The 20,954-nt window shown below is 38.2% G+C and overlaps 1 protein-coding gene across 1 annotated transcript; it reads right to left on the bottom strand.

The window, feature by feature from the left end:
- Positions 1–1,864: 1,864 nt before the first annotated feature.
- On the bottom strand, positions 1,865–20,944 carry LOC5515275 (dynein axonemal assembly factor 5). Its single transcript, XM_048731636.1, has 19 exons — positions 20,836–20,944; positions 20,267–20,481; positions 19,613–19,847; positions 18,950–19,084; positions 15,377–15,525; positions 14,782–14,878; positions 13,987–14,074; positions 12,753–12,865; positions 11,582–11,884; positions 10,671–10,859; positions 9,965–10,063; positions 9,326–9,486; positions 8,917–9,033; positions 8,734–8,845; positions 8,460–8,556; positions 7,910–8,012; positions 7,634–7,736; positions 2,958–3,055; positions 1,865–2,317 (listed from the first exon to the last, which is right to left on the bottom strand). The coding sequence occupies exons 1-19, from the start codon at positions 20,884–20,886 to the stop codon at positions 2,260–2,262; spliced, it is 2,523 nt and encodes an 840-aa protein (XP_048587593.1). The 5' UTR covers positions 20,887–20,944; the 3' UTR covers positions 1,865–2,259.
- Between the last annotated feature and the right edge of the window lie 10 nt (positions 20,945–20,954).

The raw sequence follows: 20,954 nt of genomic DNA, 5'->3' as shown, positions 1-20,954 counted from the left end.
AAGTGCGGTGTACACTTTGATTTCATTTTTTTACATAGATAAACACTTCCAAGAAATGTTAAAACGCACAGATTGGAATATGATTTGAAAGTGCGGTGTACACTTTGATTTCATTTTTTTACATAGATAAACACTTCCAAGAAATATCAAAACGCACAGATTGGAATATGATTCGAAAGTGCGGTGTACACTTTGATTTCATTTTTTTACATAGATAAACACTTCCAAGAAATATCAAAACGCACAGATTGGAATATGATTCGAAAGTGCGGTGTACACTTTGATTTCATTTTTTTACATAGATAAACACTTCCAAGAAATGTTAAAACGCACAGATTGGAATATGATTCGAAAGTGCGGTGTACACTTTGATTTCATTTTTTTACATAGATAAACACTTCCAAGAAATATCAAAACGCACAGATTGGAATATGATTCGAAAGTGCGGTGTACACTTTGATTTCATTTTTTTACATAGATAAACACTTCCAAGAAATGTTAAAACGCACAGATTGGAATATGATTCGAAAAGTGCGGTGTACACTTTGATTTCATTTTTTTACATAGATAAACACTTCCAAGAAATGTTAAAACGCACAGTTTGGAATATGATTCGAAAGTGCGGTGTACACTTTGATTTCATTTTTTTACATAGATAAACACTTCCAAGAAATATCAAAACGCACAGATTGGAATATGATTCGAAAGTGCGGTGTACACTTTGATTTCATTTTTTTACATAGATAAACACTTCCAAGAAATGTTAAAACGCACAGATTGGAATATGATTCGAAAGTGCGGTGTACACTTTGATTTCATTTTTTTACATAGATAAACACTTCCAAGAAATATCAAAACGCACAGATTGGAATATGATTCGAAAGTGCGGTGTACACTTTGATTTCATTTTTTTACATAGATAAACACTTCCAAGAAATGTTAAAACGCACAGATTGGAATATGATTCGAAAGTGCGGTGTACACTTTGATTTCATTTTTTTACATAGATAAACACTTCCAAGAAATGTTAAAACGCACAGTTTGGAATATGATTCGAAAGTGCGGTGTACACTTTGATTTCATTTTTTTACATAGATAAACACTTCCAAGAAATGTCAAAACGCACAGATTGGAATATGATTCGAAAGTGCGGTGTACACTTTGATTTCATTTTTTTACATAGATAAACACTTCCAAGAAATGTCAAAACGCACAGATTGGAATATGATTCGAAAGTGCGGTGTACACTTTGATTTCATTTTTTTACATAGATAAACACTTCCAAGAAATGTCAAAACGCACAGATTGGAATATGATTCGAAAGCGGGCGTATACTTTCATTTTTAACCTTGCAACATTCACATCCTGTTTCCCCATGGGACCAATATCTGATGCTCTTTTTCCGATTGCCCCACAGGTACCCCAAGCTCACTGTGTGTATGAATAAATTAAAGTGGTTCACGTTACGTTGTGTGTGTCATGGTTTACAGTAAACATATGGAATTGAAATAAGACTTTATTACAAAATAAACCGTACAACTCTAAAAAAATATTCTGACCTGACAGTGGACTATTGAATTTGGTCTGGGTGAAGTTTCAAGCCATTTGGGCCGGCATTTCGAGAGTTACGTTGTTCTGTTTTTCCTTGTACATGAGAGATTTTTATCGCAGTAAAGTGAACGGCTTATTTTAATCCCATATGTTAACTGTAAACCATGACACACAACGTAAGGTGAACCACTTTAATTTATTCATAGACACAGTGAGGTTCCCCCAAATATATTTTATAGTTCTCTCTTTTGGGATGCAATCTTGCTTGATCGCAAGGCACACTTCGAGTTTTCTACCCCAATGTGTTTACCCGTTATTACTAAAGTCATATTTATTTATACAATTTAGTGAGCAAAATTACAAATGAGCATTAAACTATACACAAATGAGCTCAAACTCTTCTATAGCTACACACATAAGCGCACCAAATTTCTTTTTTCTGTCACGATAAAAGGATACTATATCCGATAGGGTGTTTAACTAAGATGAATTTCTCAGTGGTGGAAATAGATGGACTTATTGCAGTCTTGGGGGGTGGAGGTGGGGAGGTGGATGCTTCCTTTAAAACGTTTGGTAAATGCCCCGGGTTTCTCCAAACAGGGGGGGGGGATAGGATGCGTGTGATCAATTGTTGTCATATTGGCTATCTAAGAGGACGTAAAAAAATACGGTAGTTTGCGAGTAGCAATCCCATTTGTCATTACGGTATCAGGTGCCACCGGCAATTTGTAGAGACTTAAGATGCTGAAGAAGCTCATCGCAGTATCTAAAAGGAACAGACAAAATACATTGATTATAGCCAAGACCTCAGCGAACCCAAAATCTCGTTTGCGCATAGTCAATCGACTTCCGGGCGATTACGTAACAATATCCGATGATTTTTAACGGAAAACGCGAAAAATATTTCAAAATATTGAAAGCAGTGTGTTTATTGGAAGTTTCTTTGAGGATCTGATTGATAATTTAGAGCGGATGGCCTGTTTAATATATCGGATTCTAATAGATTCTTTTGTCTTTTAACGGTTAAGGTTTCCGTCGGAGCTCCGGAAGTAAACTGGTGACAATGCGGCTTTAAGGGAATTGATTGGTCACGGTGATATGATTGAATACGCGCTATTTCCAGACGAGAAATGGATTTGGATTCTCGGAGTCGCGCAAACGAATTTGACTATAAGACGTTTGGGCGAAACACTGTACAGGAATTATAGACATACACAAATTAAGGAGGATTTATGGGGGAGAAGTCTTGTGTTATAAAGGTCTTACCTAGCAACCCTGTGTTTGTGTTATGGCGCCCTTACCTAGCAACCCTGTGTTTGTGTTATGGCGCTCTTACCTGGGAACCCTGTGTTTGTGTTATGGCGCTCTTACCTAGCAACCCTGTGTTTGTGTTATGGCGCTCTTACCTGGCAACCCTGTGTTTGTGCTTTACCGCTTCCACTTGCTCTTTGAGTATAGAGGGCTTGACATGTGCTGCTTGCTTCAATGCAGCTAGAACAGCTTCCTGATAAAACACAACATGGTTATGAATGGACAGTTGAACAGTTTAAGTGTGATTTAGTTAGTGTGGTAACTTGAATAGTGGGAGTTGGGTCACCTAAATATGATAGCAGGTGTAGGGTATTAATCTTGGCGTGTGTTGAGTCACTCAAATGTGGTTAGCTGAGTGTCAGGTAATATAGGTGGGGTTATCAGAATAATTGGTGTGGGGCTATATAGATGTGACCCAGGATTGGCTGGATGGGGGGGGGGGGGGGTGCGCAGTCATGGGTATCTTATAAAAAAGCACCGGATGCCAAAGGGAGGGGGTGGGGCGCAGTCATAGATATCATATGAAAAAAGCATAGTATTTGAAGATTTCTTAATAAGAAATAATTCACTTTTTGGATGCCAAATGGATTGCCCACCTGTGCATGGGTCTGTTATATATGTGATAACCTGAACAGTTGGTGTGGAGTTACATATACGTGATAACCTGAACAGTTGGTGTGGAGTTACATATATGTGATAACCTGAACAGTTGGTGTGGAGTTACATATATGTGATAACCTGAACAGTTGGTGTGGAGTTACATATATGTGATAACCTGAACAGTTGGTGTGGAGTTACATATATGTGATAACCTGAACAGTTGGTGTGGAGTTACATATATGTGATAACCTGAACAGTTGGTGTGGAGTTACATATATGTGATTACCTGAACAGTTGGTGTGCAGTTACATATATGTGATAACCTGAACAGTTGGTGTGGAGTTACATATATGTGATTACCTGAACAGTTGGTGTGGAGTTACATATATGTGATAACCTGAACAGTTGGTGTGGAGTTACATATATGTGATAACCTGAACAGTTGGTGTGGAGTTACATATATGTGATAACCTGAACAGTTGGTGTGGAGTTACATATACGTGATAACCTGAACAGTTGGTGTGGAGTTACATATATGTGATAACCTGAACAGTTGGTGTGGAGTTACATATATGTGATAACCTGAACAGTTGGTGTGGAGTTACATATATGTGATAACCTGAACAGTTGGTGTGGAGTTACATATATGTGATAACCTGAACAGTTGGTGTGGAGTTACATATATGTGATAACCTGAACAGTTGGTGTGGAGTTACATATATGTGATTACCTGAACAGTTGGTGTGCAGTTACATATATGTGATAACCTGAACAGTTGGTGTGGAGTTACATATATGTGATTACCTGAACAGTTGGTGTGGAGTTACATATATGTGATAACCTGAACAGTTGGTGTGGAGTTACATATATGTGATAACCTGAACAGTTGGTGTGGAGTTACATATATGTGATAACCTGAACAGTTGGTGTGGAGTTACATATATGTGATAACCTGAACAGTTGGTGTGGAGTTACATATATGTGATAACCTGAACAGTTGGTGTGGAGTTACATATATGTGATAACCTGAACAGTTGGTGTGGAGTTACATATATGTGATTACCTGAACAGTTGGTGTGGAGTTACATATATGTGATAACCTGAACAGTTGGTGTGGAGTTACATATATGTGATTACCTGAACAGTTGGTGTGGAGTTACATATATGTGATTACCTGAACAGTTGGTGTGGAGTTACATATATGTGATTACCTGAACAGTTGGTGTGGAGTTACATATATGTGATTACCTGAACAGTTGGTGTGGAGTTACATATATGTGATTACCTGAACAGTTGGTGTGGAGTTACATATATGTGATTACCTGAACAGTTGGTGTGGAGTTACATATATGTGATTACCTGAACAGTTGGTGTGGAGTTACATATATGTGATTACCTGAACAGTTGGTGTGGAGTTACATATATGTGATTACCTGAACAGTTGGTGTGGAGTTACATATATGTGATTACCTGAACAGTTGGTGTGGAGTTACATATATGTGATTACCTGAACAGTTGGTGTGGAGTTACATATATGTGATTACCTGAACAGTTGGTGTGGAGTTACATATATGTGATTACCTGAACAGTTGGTGTGGAGTTACATATATGTGATTACCTGAACAGTTGGTGTGGAGTTACATATATGTGATTACCTGAACAGTTGGTGTGGAGTTACATATATGTGATTACCTGAACAGTTGGTGTGGAGTTACATATATGTGATTACCTGAACAGTTGGTGTGGAGTTACATATATGTGATTACCTGAACAGTTGGTGTGGAGTTACATATATGTGATTACCTGAACAGTTGGTGTGGAGTTACATATATGTGATTACCTGAACAGTTGGTGTGGAGTTACATATATGTGATTACCTGAACAGTTGGTGTGGAGTTACATATATGTGATTACCTGAACAGTTGGTGTGGAGTTACATATATGTGATTACCTGAACAGTTGGTGTGGAGTTACATATATGTGATTACCTGAACAGTTGGTGTGGAGTTACATATATGTGATTACCTGAACAGTTGGTGTGGAGTTACATATATGTGATTACCTGAACAGTTGGTGTGGAGTTACATATATGTGATTACCTGAACAGTTGGTGTGGAGTTACATATATGTGATTACCTGAACAGTTGGTGTGGAGTTACATATATGTGATTACCTGAACAGTTGGTGTGGAGTTACATATATGTGATTACCTGAACAGTTGGTGTGGAGTTACATATATGTGATTACCTGAACAGTTGGTGTGGAGTTACATATATGTGATTACCTGAACAGTTGGTGTGGAGTTACATATATGTGATTACCTGAACAGTTGGTGTGGAGTTACATATATGTGATTACCTGAACAGTTGGTGTGGAGTTACATATATGTGATTACCTGAACAGTTGGTGTGGAGTTACATATATGTGATTACCTGAACAGTTGGTGTGGAGTTACATATATGTGATTACCTGAACAGTTGGTGTGGAGTTACATATATGTGATTACCTGAACAGTTGGTGTGGAGTTACATATATGTGATTACCTGAACAGTTGGTGTGGAGTTACATATATGTGATTACCTGAACAGTTGGTGTGGAGTTACATATATGTGATTACCTGAACAGTTGGTGTGGAGTTACATATATGTGATTACCTGAACAGTTGGTGTGGAGTTACATATATGTGATTACCTGAACAGTTGGTGTGGAGTTACATATATGTGATTACCTGAACAGTTGGTGTGGAGTTACATATATGTGATTACCTGAACAGTTGGTGTGGAGTTACATATATGTGATTACCTGAACAGTTGGTGTGGAGTTACATATATGTGATTACCTGAACAGTTGGTGTGGAGTTACATATATGTGATTACCTGAACAGTTGGTGTGGAGTTACATATATGTGATTACCTGAACAGTTGGTGTGGAGTTACATATATGTGATTACCTGAACAGTTGGTGTGGAGTTACATATATGTGATTACCTGAACAGTTGGTGTGGAGTTACATATATGTGATTACCTGAACAGTTGGTGTGGAGTTACATATATGTGATTACCTGAACAGTTGGTGTGGAGTTACATATATGTGATTACCTGAACAGTTGGTGTGGAGTTACATATATGTGATTACCTGAACAGTTGGTGTGGAGTTACATATATGTGATTACCTGAACAGTTGGTGTGGAGTTACATATATGTGATTACCTGAACAGTTGGTGTGGAGTTACATATATGTGATTACCTGAACAGTTGGTGTGGAGTTACATATATGTGATTACCTGAACAGTTGGTGTGGAGTTACATATATGTGATTACCTGAACAGTTGGTGTGGAGTTACATATATGTGATTACCTGAACAGTTGGTGTGGAGTTACATATATGTGATTACCTGAACAGTTGGTGTGGAGTTACATATATGTGATTACCTGAACAGTTGGTGTGGAGTTACATATATGTGATTACCTGAACAGTTGGTGTGGAGTTACATATATGTGATTACCTGAACAGTTGGTGTGGAGTTACATATATGTGATTACCTGAACAGTTGGTGTGGAGTTACATATATGTGATTACCTGAACAGTTGGTGTGGAGTTACATATATGTGATTACCTGAACAGTTGGTGTGGAGTTACATATATGTGATTACCTGAACAGTTGGTGTGGAGTTACATATATGTGATTACCTGAACAGTTGGTGTGGAGTTACATATATGTGATTACCTGAACAGTTGGTGTGGAGTTACATATATGTGATTACCTGAACAGTTGGTGTGGAGTTACATATATGTGATTACCTGAACAGTTGGTGTGGAGTTACATATATGTGATTACCTGAACAGTTGGTGTGGAGTTACATATATGTGATTACCTGAACAGTTGGTGTGGAGTTACATATATGTGATTACCTGAACAGTTGGTGTGGAGTTACATATATGTGATTACCTGAACAGTTGGTGTGGAGTTACATATATGTGATTACCTGAACAGTTGGTGTGGAGTTACATATATGTGATTACCTGAACAGTTGGTGTGGAGTTACATATATGTGATAACCTGAACAGTTGGTGTGGAGTTACATATATGTGATTACCTGAACAGTTGGTGTGGAGTTACATATATGTGATTACCTGAACAGTTGGTGTGGAGTTACATATATGTGATTACCTGAATAGTTGGTGTTGGGTCATCTAGGTGGATCAAAAGCCCTTTAAACATTGCCTGAAGATGAAACTTGTACAGGTCGCAGTCATAACCGTCTGGAAAAGCCCTAAAAATGGGATAAGTTTAACTCTTAGCATTTAGAACCTGCACCCAAAATTGCTGAAAAAATAACAGCTGCTTCAAGTTTGGTGCTGCCACTGAAAAGTGCACTTTCCTACTAAGTAATACCCTGTTAAGAGAAAGATATTTTCAAAGACACTTGAAAGAGGGCCTTTTTACCTGAAGTAGGCAAGGAATGTAGAGGTGACAACTCGTCGGATCTCATCATTACTATCATCCATTCTTTTCAGCAGCTCGGGGTACAAAGAGTGCAGCAAATCCCCTGTAAGTTAGACAATAGTTAGACCAAGACCGAGAACATCTGACAGACGATAAGAATTCCGACACTTAATTTAGAAGACAAAGCTTTAATAATTCGAACTTTCCGCTGAATCGAAGTGATTTCGGCTTTGATTTAAGTACATTTACATGCACATCACTCATGATAACCAGAACATTCAATGTGCCATTTGATTTATCGGAATTCAGTTGTATAACTATACACATCAACAGATAAAATCCTTCTGTAACATGGGTCCATTATAACTCGAGCTTTCCGCTTAATCGAAGAAAACTCTATTTCTGTTTTAGTACATTCATATGCATCTTTGACCTTGATAACCTTAACTTCTTATATTACGTCGTTTCTTATGAACGTTAGACTATCCCTTTTTTGTTAGAAGGATTGGCTCTGAGATAATCTCTTTTTAAATCATTTTTAAAGCCTTACCATCAAAGCTATCTTTGCACGAGGTAAGCAGCTTTTGCATCGCTTTGCAAGACACAAGACGAGTTGTCTCATTGTGATCTTCGAGACATGTGTTTAACTGCGAAAAGAACGCATGATCGAAACAAAAAAAGAAACTATCTAGTGAAATGATGATATAATTTTAGTGACAGCTTTATATGATCTTATTTATCAGATGTTGATAAGCAAAAAAATACACATGTGCACATGGTCAGATAATGTTCCAAAAACTTTACTTTGGAAGAAAACAGGGTACCTGTGTCAGAAGGTCTTTGATGATGGCTTGTGCCTGATCAGGGCGTAGCAGCCCTTTCTGTAAAATGGCCCAAAGGCACGATATGGCTGCTGCTCTAACAGCCCCAGCAGTTCTATAACGGACATCGCAAAACATGAATAAGCTTTTCTATCAGCCTCAAGGCTATTTTGAGCCCGCACTCACCTGCCCGGCTGCCACACGCAGTTCGGTATGATCATGTCAGTAACCATGGTTACACTGTATGGCGCGAAATGCGAGTCGGTGGAGCTCATCACGAGGCGAGAAAGCAAAGAGAACATCCTGAGAAATTGAAATATTAACCTGTATAGTTTAAATGGGCAATACTTTTAATTTGTCTTGTACAAAAGTTGCTAAATGTACCTTCTGCCTAGCTCGTGATGGATAGTATTCTTGTGATTCCTGAGGGCTTTCTTTGTTTTGAGACAAAAAAACCTTATTGTTGTTTAATGATAGCATGGCTAACTACTTCAGCCTGGGTAGTGCGGAGGAATTTTTTAATGTGGTTGTGAGTAAAAGAAAATTAAGGTTGAAATCTAGATAAAACCACGAAATGATCTGATGTTCAACAGACCTAAGGCGCAGTTCGGGATCCCTGTTGATATCCAAAAATGACTTGAAAACTACCAAGGCGTCGCCTAGCAACATCTCGCCTGTAACGTGACCTGCTTGGGTCAACAATACGTCAAACAGCTGGCGCTCGGCGGAATTACTCAGCCAGGACTTGTGGGATTCCTGTGTAAGAAATGCGCAGGTAACCCAAGTAAAAAATAAAACCAGATAGTCAGGTGTCTACATTCCTTCCAAACCAGGCTACAGAATTCACAGTCACATCCAAACTTGTGTGCATTTCCATTTTTTTCACTGCCTCATTCTATACACCTATTTCAATAAACGTTGTAAGTACAAATGGCGAATGCCAATTGGCAAATGGCAGTTCTAACACCAATCACTGCTTATGGGCAATTATTTGTAAGAATAAAGATGATAAGTGCTGAAACTATCCATATTTCCCAACATTCAGTAGAAATTTGACAAGTTCCATGGTATTTTTTGGTAGAAGAACCCTGCCTTTGACAGTCGCCATTTGGCGTTCGCACGGACAACCTTTTTTGAAATAGGTGTATAAATCGAGGTCGAGGTCCCATTGTCCCTGTCTTCTTTACACTCTCCTGTTTCCAACAATTTCGCGGATTATAGTATGATAAGATACCTTCAGTTGACCAAGCAGCTGTTCGCTGTGTGCTGCATACAGGCCATCAATTCCTGTGAATCCCTGGATGCAGGTGAGCTTATCAAGAGCTGACGAAATCTACCAAAAACAAGTAAGGGAAAATGAAGCTATTTTTAGTTAGGGTAAGAGGTTGAATTGAGACAAAATTTTAGAAACGGCACTTCTGGGAATTGAAACTTTTTTTAAGCTTAAAATTGTTAAAACATTGTGGAAAATGCAAACTCCCTGCCCCTTGAATTCTTTCACATATATTGCCAATTTTTATACAAACTAACTAAAAATTGGGGAAGACTTTCAAAAATGGGAGTGAGAATTAGAGACGATAATTGTTGTATCTATAACCTTATGGTTCAGTGGAAATACCCAAATAGTCATGGTCATTAGACATACTATGAATATGGTTCACCAAAAGCTGGTAGTCGACTTCTTCTGGGCAGATTGAAGAGATTGATCGACTGCCAGTTTTTGGTGAACTGTAAACTAATGGTGGTATATTACATCGGTTTAATTGTTAGTGTATTGTGTTATTTTTTAAATGAATGGATGGATGGCTAGGGTTCCCAATGGTTATTCCAAACATTAAATTACATTGTGGGTAGCAGTTCTGCTGCCTTATTAAGTTGGCAAGGCATAACAAAGTTGAAGGGTCCTTTAGGCTACAGTTCAGGTCACAAGTTGGCCTCACCTTATCATTCAGTGTTCCATCACTAAGGGCCAGCACGTAAAGAACAACCTTGAACACGTCATAGCTAAATGGTGAGCACTGCTGACCAGCCTTGTCCAAGATCGCATGCACAACCTCAAGAAGCTGCTGTTGGCATGACAACTGCTCTGCACTACACACATCAGGATACGAGATCCCTTCACATATGACCTGGATAGAGATGCAAGAGTCAGTATGAGATGCACGTGTTAGGGCGGATAAACAGGAAGAGATGCACGTGTTAGGATGAAGAAACAGGAAAAGATGCACATGTTAGGGTGGTTAAACATGAAGAGATGCACATGTCAGGGTGGATAAACAGGGAGATATGCACATGTCAAGGTGGATAAACAGGGAGAGATGCACATGTTAGGGTGGATAAACAGGGAGAGATGCATGTGTTAGGACGGATAAACAGGAAAAGATGCACATGTCAAGGTGGATAAACAGGAAGAGATGCAAGTGTAAGGATGGATAAACAGGGAGAGATACACGTGTCAGGGTGAATAAACAGGGAGATATATACATGTCAAGGTGGATAAGCAGGGAGAGATGCACATATTCGGGTGGATAAACAGGGAGAGATGCACATGTTAGGGTAAATAAACAGGGAGAGATGCAAGTGTCATGGTGGATCAGCAGGGAGAGATGAACACATCAATGTGTCAGGGTGGATAAGCAGGCAGTTGTAACGATTTGACATAAGGCTACATTGTTTTGGTTGGATTGAAGAAGTTCTTGAGCCACCTTAACATGTCATGGGTACATCCATTTACTAATAATTGGTAACAATGATAATAACATTGTTCCATTGAGCCTTAGAGAGGTGTGGTAAGAGACTCTTTAGGTCACGCATACCACTAAAGTACAGTCCATTGCTTTCATTCACTTACCTGCAGCTGTGGCTGTAATAACTGTGGATCACTTCCTCTGACAAGCGCTGCCAACACCATGAGGCAGCTCATCAGACCTGCGGTTGACACACTCGCAGTACTTTTCAGGTGAGGTAATATCAGCTTACAGAACACTGCAGGTTCTACAAAGCTACCAGCTAACTCAGCACTTTTAATCACCATGGTTACCACGTCAGGCTCTTCGTCTTGGCAACCCTTGTAGAGTCCGTGGAGCAATGTCTCCATGTGCTGAGTGGTGTTGTCTTCAGCGTAGAAGAGAAGGTGATAGATAAGGGCAGATGCCTGTGGATCAAGAAAAAGTGTTTATTGGGTGGCAAACTAGCACATGCTCAGGCTTTTAACAGAAAAATGACAGCAACGAAAGATAACTTAAATAGCACTAACAAACAAAGCCATACTGTTTTTTTTCAGAAAAGGATTATTTGACTTATATAATTTATTTTGTTTTGAAACTCAAAAGTTAATGTTATCTCTAGGCAAGGTCCCTAACGGCCTTTGTTAACATCTTCTGAGTCACCATGTTATGCGTATTTACTTATACATAACTAACTATACTTTTAAGCCATACTTCTCACCACTATCTTGACAATAAAAATTTATTAATCTTCACTACCAGTTAGCTCTCTGTCCGTTATAGCCACACAGATTAAAGACAATTTATGACAGCGATGCACACTCTGTGCAAGCAAACTATGGGTCACACAACCTAGTTAGGAACTTGTCACCAGCTACACTTAACAGCTGTAGCCATGTTTTGTGAAGTCATCAGGCTTTCTTTGAGTGCCTAACTGTCAATTCAGCAGAACCTTTTTTAATTAAGAAACAAATTATCATGGCAGTCACTATTCAATTACATCATATTTCCACTCAAATGGCGGGTATGACATTGCATGGAGTCACACAAAGTACTTGACTGCAATTTTCCAGGCCTTACCATCTCATACCAAGCCTGCCTGCAACCTCCGCCCATGTTTTTCTTGGCTCTATCTGATTATGGACACAGTACATGACGCCTGTGCCCTTCCCACATGACCAAAATACTTTTGGCACATATCTAATGACTGCGAAAATCCTGGCAGCAAAGGTGGGCTCTGCGAAAAGCCGCCTCCATCCTCTCAATTCAAACTTTGCCATTAGAAAAAAAGGTTACCTTTTTTCTTGTGTCTACTGTCCATTCACACATGTCTCGTAGAGCAGCAGGCAGGATTTTAGACAAATTACGCTGAATGAGCACTCTACATCCAAGATTGGGTCTGGGGACATCTAGACAGAAAACATCTTGTATTAGAATTAATTAAGCCATTGACTCCTGGCTATTTTTGAGCTGAATTTACAAAAAACAGACTGAAAACAGATACCTCCCCCCTATTCAGAGTTTTATACAGCCCGTCAAAGTCAAACACAGCTGCACCTAGTCAGCAGTATCCAAGCTTTCCAACAGTGCTTTGCGGTCCCCACTTTTAACCCCTCGTCGATGTGCTGAAGCCAGCACAAGTTGATGGTTGCTTGTATTTTTCATCAAAAATACAGCTATGAGCATATTAGGAGAGTGTCTCAGGACATCATGAAGTCTTTTGGGGCATAATTGAATGCTTTGCTTATGGATATTTGCAAGCAAAGGTGGATTCATGATGATTTTTTCTTGTTTGGCTTTGCCTGGATGAGAAAATAATTTTCTAATGAATCACCACAGCTCTTCTAAATGCTGTCTTTTCTGAAACCAAATTGATTCCAAAATTGTTTACACTGTTATTCTGGGTCTTTATGACCTGGAATTGATTTGTTTGGCTTCAGGGTGAAAAGACTTATAAAAAACCATCTGACTTTGGGGAGAGGAGTGTTGACTGGCCCTCCCCTCGTGAATTTTTCCCTGGATCTCCCAGAATGCTTTTCAATCCGTAAAGGCATCTTCATGGTTTTACAAGCCTTCAAGGAATGGACATTGTGTTTTGAGGCCATGGAAATGAACCTGGAGGATCAGAATAAAGGTATCTATTTGTGTCTTGAGCTGTGTTTGCTGATCTCTCTCCCTTGTGTTGTATTTTGAGCGTTTTATTAAGAGGGGTGATTCTGCTTTTCTTTCCTTGTTCGATTTGAAATTTGTCAAAGAACCTGTGCTATTATTTGGCTTAAGAGTAGTTGCCAAGACCTTGGTTGGATGCATATCTTCAAGACCATTTATCCCTTAGACTGATGCCTGAGTATCTTCATCTTGTTGTGTTTAGTTTGCATTTATGGGTTGTTTTTGGGTTGTGGGTCCCAAAGCCGGTACAGGCCGGTTGAGGAGTCAATGTGTTAAGCCGATGATCACATCTCAGAATGCATTGCATTTGCTGTTGTTTTCATCAGTGAATCGCCCTGAATGTTGAAGATGAGATACTTGCCTGTAACAAGTCTGTAAGTAAGAGGTGCTTCAAAATTAAGTTTGTCTTTTAGTTCTTCTTCATTTTCTTTTGCATACAGCTCGCCAACCTGGATAGAAAAAAATATTTAACACTTTGATACTCGTAATCAGCCCCAGTTGTGCACATATTAAACTCGCCACTGGTGGTAAATTTAAAATTATTCATTTGAGCTCTTCTGTGAGTAAAGAAGCGTAGACGTCTCAAAAAAGCAATATTGCCTAAGAACAACAAGAGTGCCTATAACAATTTAAGGTCATATTATCTCCTTTATTCTCATCTAGAGCAACAATCTTCTATTGGATACCTTTCATCAACCAATTACACACTTTTGTTATTTAATTTAAATTTTTTGGGGGAGATTGCTTATACTATGGCATGATGTTTATGTTTGCATACTCAAAGGTAGAAGAATTTAAAGAAAAAGCATTGGTTATTTTGTGAAATATATTGGAAAGTCCATAAAATACTGGTGACCATATGAAATAACTTTAAATTGTTTAACAATAAATTAAAATAAAACAATAGAACATCAAATATGGATGATTGAATATTATCCTCCAAAAGCATGGATGGAATCGGACAAGATTTGCGACTACTAGACCTCACGACTAAATCTAAAAAAAGCTATTAAGAATTACTGCTTAAGGGTACACAGTAACAAGGATCATATACGGAAAGTATAATTTGGCGATTTATAGATTGGCGATTTTTAGGAAGGAAGGACTGTGTTTTAACCACCCAAGGAGGGGGTGTGTGTTTCACCATCCAGATTACCTGGTCCATTATATGCCGGGATTGGTTCCTGATGTCTGGCATTTCATCTGAGAGACCTGTCAGTACGTATGGTAACAGCTTGTGAAAATAGGAGTACCTGCAAAATATGGTTCCAGTAGAAATGGATATGAGGTAATATCTCAAGTCTTCCAAGTTCTAGAACCCTCAATAATGCACTATAATTGGTTCACATGGTAATGGTGTATTATCCGTATCTGGTTTCAATACTTTATCTCATTCACAGTCAACAACGTACTTTGTTTACATATGCAAAACATGATTTATTTTATCTTTCTGCCATGGTACATACTGGTACAACCTGCTTTGACCAAACCAGCGCATAACTGTCCTTTACATATTAAATAATATTATTTCTTTAACATGCCCCACTCTAATTGCCTATTGTCAGTTCGTGTGTGCAGCGTCTGCCGACTACCAATTGTTCGCACCATACTACACTATAAATACAACCCCTATCTGCTTTAGTCTCTATTGATCTGACAAACGGCTAAAATGCTCGAAACATCAGTCAAACAACTCTGTTTTCACAGAGGCCTAAAACAACCTTGTGATGATTTATCTCCCCAGCGCATACCTGTCTCTGAGCTCTAGCAGCCAAGCCCCAACAACTTTCGTCACCATTGCTCTGACGGTAGGTGATGAATCGAATGTTCGCTGTGCCAAATGTGACATGACGTCATCCACGTTCTTACCATCTCCATACTGTATGACAACACCTATGGTCTGGGTTGAGCAAAAAGCCAAGTGGCTCTTGTTATGACTGCACAGGCACATAGCAACAAAGCTCACAGGACTATGGCAGCTAGAGGGAAGGCATAGGAAATAAATAACCCCCCACCTTCAAGGTTCCTGGATTTGCCACTGTATGACATGTATCACCCTGCATTTTATACAGTCTTTTATTATTATAGAATGCAACACTATGTTACTGTATCCCTCATTACTTACTAAACCATTTTACTCCTCGCTGCATGGGCTATAACTTACGCAACCAGGACCATAGACTTACCCTCCCAAAACCAAGAACCGTCTTCCTTAAGCGTAGCTTTAGTTATAGTGGCCCCAAATTACGCAGGCTTAGAAAGTTTAAACGGAAAATAAATAATGTATTTTGATAATCGGTTTCCCACACAGAAATCATGTAAAACAGTATAGGTTAATTAATACTGTATTATGTTTTATTTATATTTTTAACTACTTATGTATGTGATGACTTTAATCGTGTCTGAATAAACCATATGTATGCACGCATGTCCCTTGACCCAACAACTTAATGTTGACTTGAAGCACCAATTACACCTTAAACAAATAGTTTTACATAAAAAAAAGCTGACATAACTGACCAGCTGACAATTAAGGCACTAAATTCGGTGTACATAAAGCATGATGTATCGTCAGCAGTGTACAAAAAACATGATGTATATCGTCAGCAGTGTACATAAAGCATGATGTATATCCTCGTCAACAGTGTACATAAAACATGATGTATTGTCAGCAGTGTACATAAAGCATGATGTATCATCAGAAGTGTACATAAAGCATGATGTATCGTCAGCAGTGTACATAAAGCATGATGTATCGTCAGCAGTGTACGTGAAGCATGATGTATATCGTCAACAGTGTACATAAAGCATAATGTATCGTCAGCAGTGTACATAAAGCATGATGTATTGTCAGCAGTGTACATAAAGCATGATGTATCGTCAGCAGTGTACATAAAGCATGATGTATCGTCAGAAGTGTACATAAAGCACGATGTATTGTCAGCAGTGTACATAAAGCATAATGTATCGTTAGCAGTGTACATAAAGCATGATGTATCATCAGCAGTGTACATGAAGCATGATGTATCGTCAGCAGTGTACATAAAGCATGATGTATCGTCAGCAGTGTACATAAAGTATGATGTATCATCAGCAGTGTACATAAAGCATGATGTATCGTCAGCAGTGTACATAAAGCATGATGTATCGTCAGCAGTGTATATAAAGCATATGTATCGTCAGCAGTGTACATAAAGCACGATGTATCATCAGCAGTGTACATAAAGCATGATGTATTGTCAGCAGTGTACATAAAGCATAATGTATCATCAGCAGTGTACATAAAGCACGATGTATCATCAGCAGTGTACATAAAGCATGATGTATCGTCAGCAGTGTATATAAAGCATATGTATCGTCAGCAGTGTACATGAAGCATGATGTATCGTCAGCAGTGTACATAAAGCACGATGTATCGTCAGCAGTGTACATAAAGCATAATGTATCATCAGCAGTGTACATAAAGCATAATGTATCGTCAGCAGTGTACATAAAGCATGATGTATCGTCAGAAGTGTACATAAAGCACGATGTATTGTCAGCAGTGTACATAAAGCATAATGTATCGTTAGCAGTGTACATAAAGCATGATGTATCATCAGCAGTGTACATGAAGCATGATGTATCGTCAGCAGTGTACATAAAGCATGATGTATTGTCAGCAGTGTACATAAAGCACGATGTATCGTCAGCAGTGTACATAAAGCATATGTATCATCAGCAGTGTACATAAAGCATGATGTATCGTCAGCAGTGTATATAAAGCATATGTATCGTCAGCAGTGTACATAAAACATGATGTATTGTCAGCAGTGTACATAAAGCATGATGTATCGTCAGCAGTGTACATAAAGCATGATGTATCGTCAGCAGTGTACATAAAGCATGATGTATCGTCAGCAGTGTACATAAAGCATGATGTATCGTCAGCAGTGTACATGAAGCATGATGTATCGTCAGCAGTGTATATAAAGCATATGTATCGTCAGCAGTGTACATAAAACATGATGTTTCAGCAGAAGTGTACATAAAGCATGATGTATCATCAGCAGTGTACATAAAACATGATGTATCGTCAGCAGTGTACATAAAGCATGATGTTTCATCAGAAGTGTACATAAAGCATGATGTATCGTCAGCAGTGTACATAAGCATGATGTATCGTCAGCAGTGTATATAAAGCATATGTATCGTCAGCAGTGTACATAAAGCATAATGTATCGTCAGCAGTGTACATAAAGCATGATGTATTGTCAGCAGTGTACATAAAGTATGATGTATTGTCAGCAGTGTACATAAAGCATGATGTATAGTCAGCAGTGTACATAAAGCATGATGTATCGTCAGCAGTGTACATAAGCATGATGTATCGTCAGCAGTGTACATAAAGCATGATGTATTTTCAGCAGTGTACATAAAGCATGATGTATCATCAGCAGTGTACATAAAGCATGATGTATCGTCAGCAGTGTACATAAAGCATGATGTATCGTCAGCAGTGTACATAAAGAATGATGTATCGTCAGCAGTGTACATAAAGCATGATGTATCGTCAGCAGTGTACATAAAGCATGATGTATTGTCGGCAGTGTACATAAAGCATGATGTATCGTCAGCAGTGTACATAAAGCATGATGTATCATCAGCAGTGTACATAAAGCATGATGTATCGTCAGCAGTGTACATAAAGCATGATGTATCATCAGCAGTGTACATAAAGCATGATGTATCGTCAGCAGTGTACATAAAGCATGATGTATCATCAGCAGTGTACATAAAGCATGATGTATCGTCAGCAGTGTACATAAAGCATGATGTATCGTCAGCAGTGTACATAAAGCATGATGTATCGTCAGCAGTGTACATAAGAATGATGTATCGTCAGCAGTGTACATAAAGCATGATGTATCGTCAGCAGTGTACATAAAGCATGATGTATCGTCAGCAGTGTACATAAAGCATGATGTATCGTCAGCAGTGTACATAAAGCATGATGTATCGTCAGCAGTGTACATAAAGCATGATGTATCATTAGCAGTGTACATAAAGCATGATGTATTGTCAGCAGTGTACATAAAACATGATGTACCGTCAGCAGTGTACAAAAAGCATGATGTATTGTCAGCAGTGTGCATAAAGCATGATGTATCGTCAGCAGTGTACATAAAGCATGATGTATCATCAGCAGTGTACATAAAGCATGATGTATCATCAGCAGTGTACATAAAGCATGATGTATTGTCAGCAGTGTACATAAAGCATAATGTATCGTCAGCAGTGTACATAAAGCACGATGTATTGGCAGTAGTGGTTGAATAACGTACCTGTATACATGCGTGCCGGACCTTGGAGTGCTGATGGCTGATGGTTTTCAGAAGTGGATTAACAAGCGAGTTGCCTTGGTGATAGAACTGCTCAGGAATAGCAGGAGCAAGGATGTTGATACAACGACAGCTTTCCTAAGTAAGAGCACACATTGGAATAAATACCAGAGTGCAAATGGTACACTACAACACAGTTTCATTCTGTCTTATTGTAGAACACAGGAAAGGCTGTAAGAAAGATTTTGTAGCTTCCTTTGAAGGCATATAATTGCCTGTTAATTTGGTGTTGTAATGCTAAGGTTTTTAGGACAAACTGCTTTCCATTACATTTATAAAATAATAAGCACCCGTGTTCACCAAACCAGTCAATCTTGATTTGTTCTTATAACCTCTAATTGTCTCAACTTACTGTACAAATTCCAAGCAAAGCACCACCCTTTTTTATGCAGAATGGTATGGCATTGAAGGAAAATTAGGGTTTTGTAGTATATGTGGTTGTATGTAAAATTGTTTATTTTCATAACATTTTGTTTCAAGAAGTATGTATATTTGGTTTTACTTTCTGCCTAGGAATAGTAAACATTATCTATAGTAGGGGATTATAAGGCTATGGTTCTATTGAACAACTAACATAAATTGAACTAATTGGGAGTAAAATCCTACCTTTCTGACTTCATGAAATGGATCCACTAAAGTCCTTTGGAAAATCTTGATAAGATCATCTATGTAGACACTCATTTTATTTTTACATAGTTCACTAATACAGCTCAACATGGCAACAAGTGAAAATCTGACTTCTTCACATGTCTCTACCATCTCGGCCTGTCCCAGCCTTTGAGAAATGGTAGGGATGATATATGGAAGAGATAAAGAGATGTCCTCTACCTTGATTGAAAATCTAAAAAATAAAGATGCATTATCTACTGTATATATCATCTCTTAATACTAACTTAATCAGTACCTCAATTGGTACCCCTTGAACCATTGGACTACCTTTGACAAAATATTAACAGAAGAGTGTACTACAATATTGTGAATAAGGAATATGTATGCATGCCTGGGATTTTTTTAGTAACAAAATCACTGTGAAAGGCAATTCATCCTTTCAAAATAATTTTATCACAATTATAATATAATAATAATATGATATAATTTAATATAATTTTTTATGATGGTAATATATATTGATAATTCGAAGTTCTATTTTCAATTCAATATAATTTAATTTCTCACTCGTAATCACAATCATTAAAACCCTATCAACAGCTGCATGCAAGTCAGATACAGGATCTTTTAAAAGATGGTTAATGAACTTACTCTGATACAACAGTGACAGAAAGCTCTCTGCATTTCTCTGCTGGGTCGGAAAATACTTTTAACAAGGGTTTTAGGATTTCATCAAGAACCCCCTGTAGTACATGCGGGTTGAGAGATACTTTTTTTTGCAAAGTTTCTTTTTTGATCTTATCCAACGCTCTTCTCCGTGTTGTTTTATTATTATCTGCAAGGCAGTTGACATCTCTTTGAATTATCTACAAAGAGAATGGAAGTATAAAAGTTTATCCTTGTACTCGTCTCTATGGAAACAGAAGTTAAAAATGCATAATGTCTTCTAAGTATACCATCAATTCGACTAGTAAAAAAATGTGAATACATTTAGTGAATCATTTATACACCCTCCTATAGTATTTATTTAAAAAAAATGATAGGCTGTTGGAATGAGCCAATATCATAACAAATTCAGTCAAAGTTGACACTGAAAACGGCGACAGAGTCGATTGTAAGACTTGTTTTTAGCATAAGGATTATAAAGCGAGTCGTATGAGATTAAGAGTAGTAATAGATAAGGCTAGAATAATTTGAGTAAAAAACCTCGCATATTTCACCTGTAAAACGCTCTGAACATCTTCCTCCGTTGAGCTCAAGTCTGCCGCCATTTTGAACGCTCTTCCACAAGATTAGAGTGAGCTGGACAACACAGGGAACCCGCGAGAAAAATAGCTCA

This window comes from Nematostella vectensis, chromosome 8 (assembly GCF_932526225.1).
Source record: "Nematostella vectensis chromosome 8, jaNemVect1.1, whole genome shotgun sequence".
In the NCBI taxonomy this organism is placed as follows: Eukaryota; Metazoa; Cnidaria; class Anthozoa; order Actiniaria; family Edwardsiidae; genus Nematostella; species Nematostella vectensis.
This window is presented reverse-complemented; position numbering and strand designations above follow the sequence as displayed.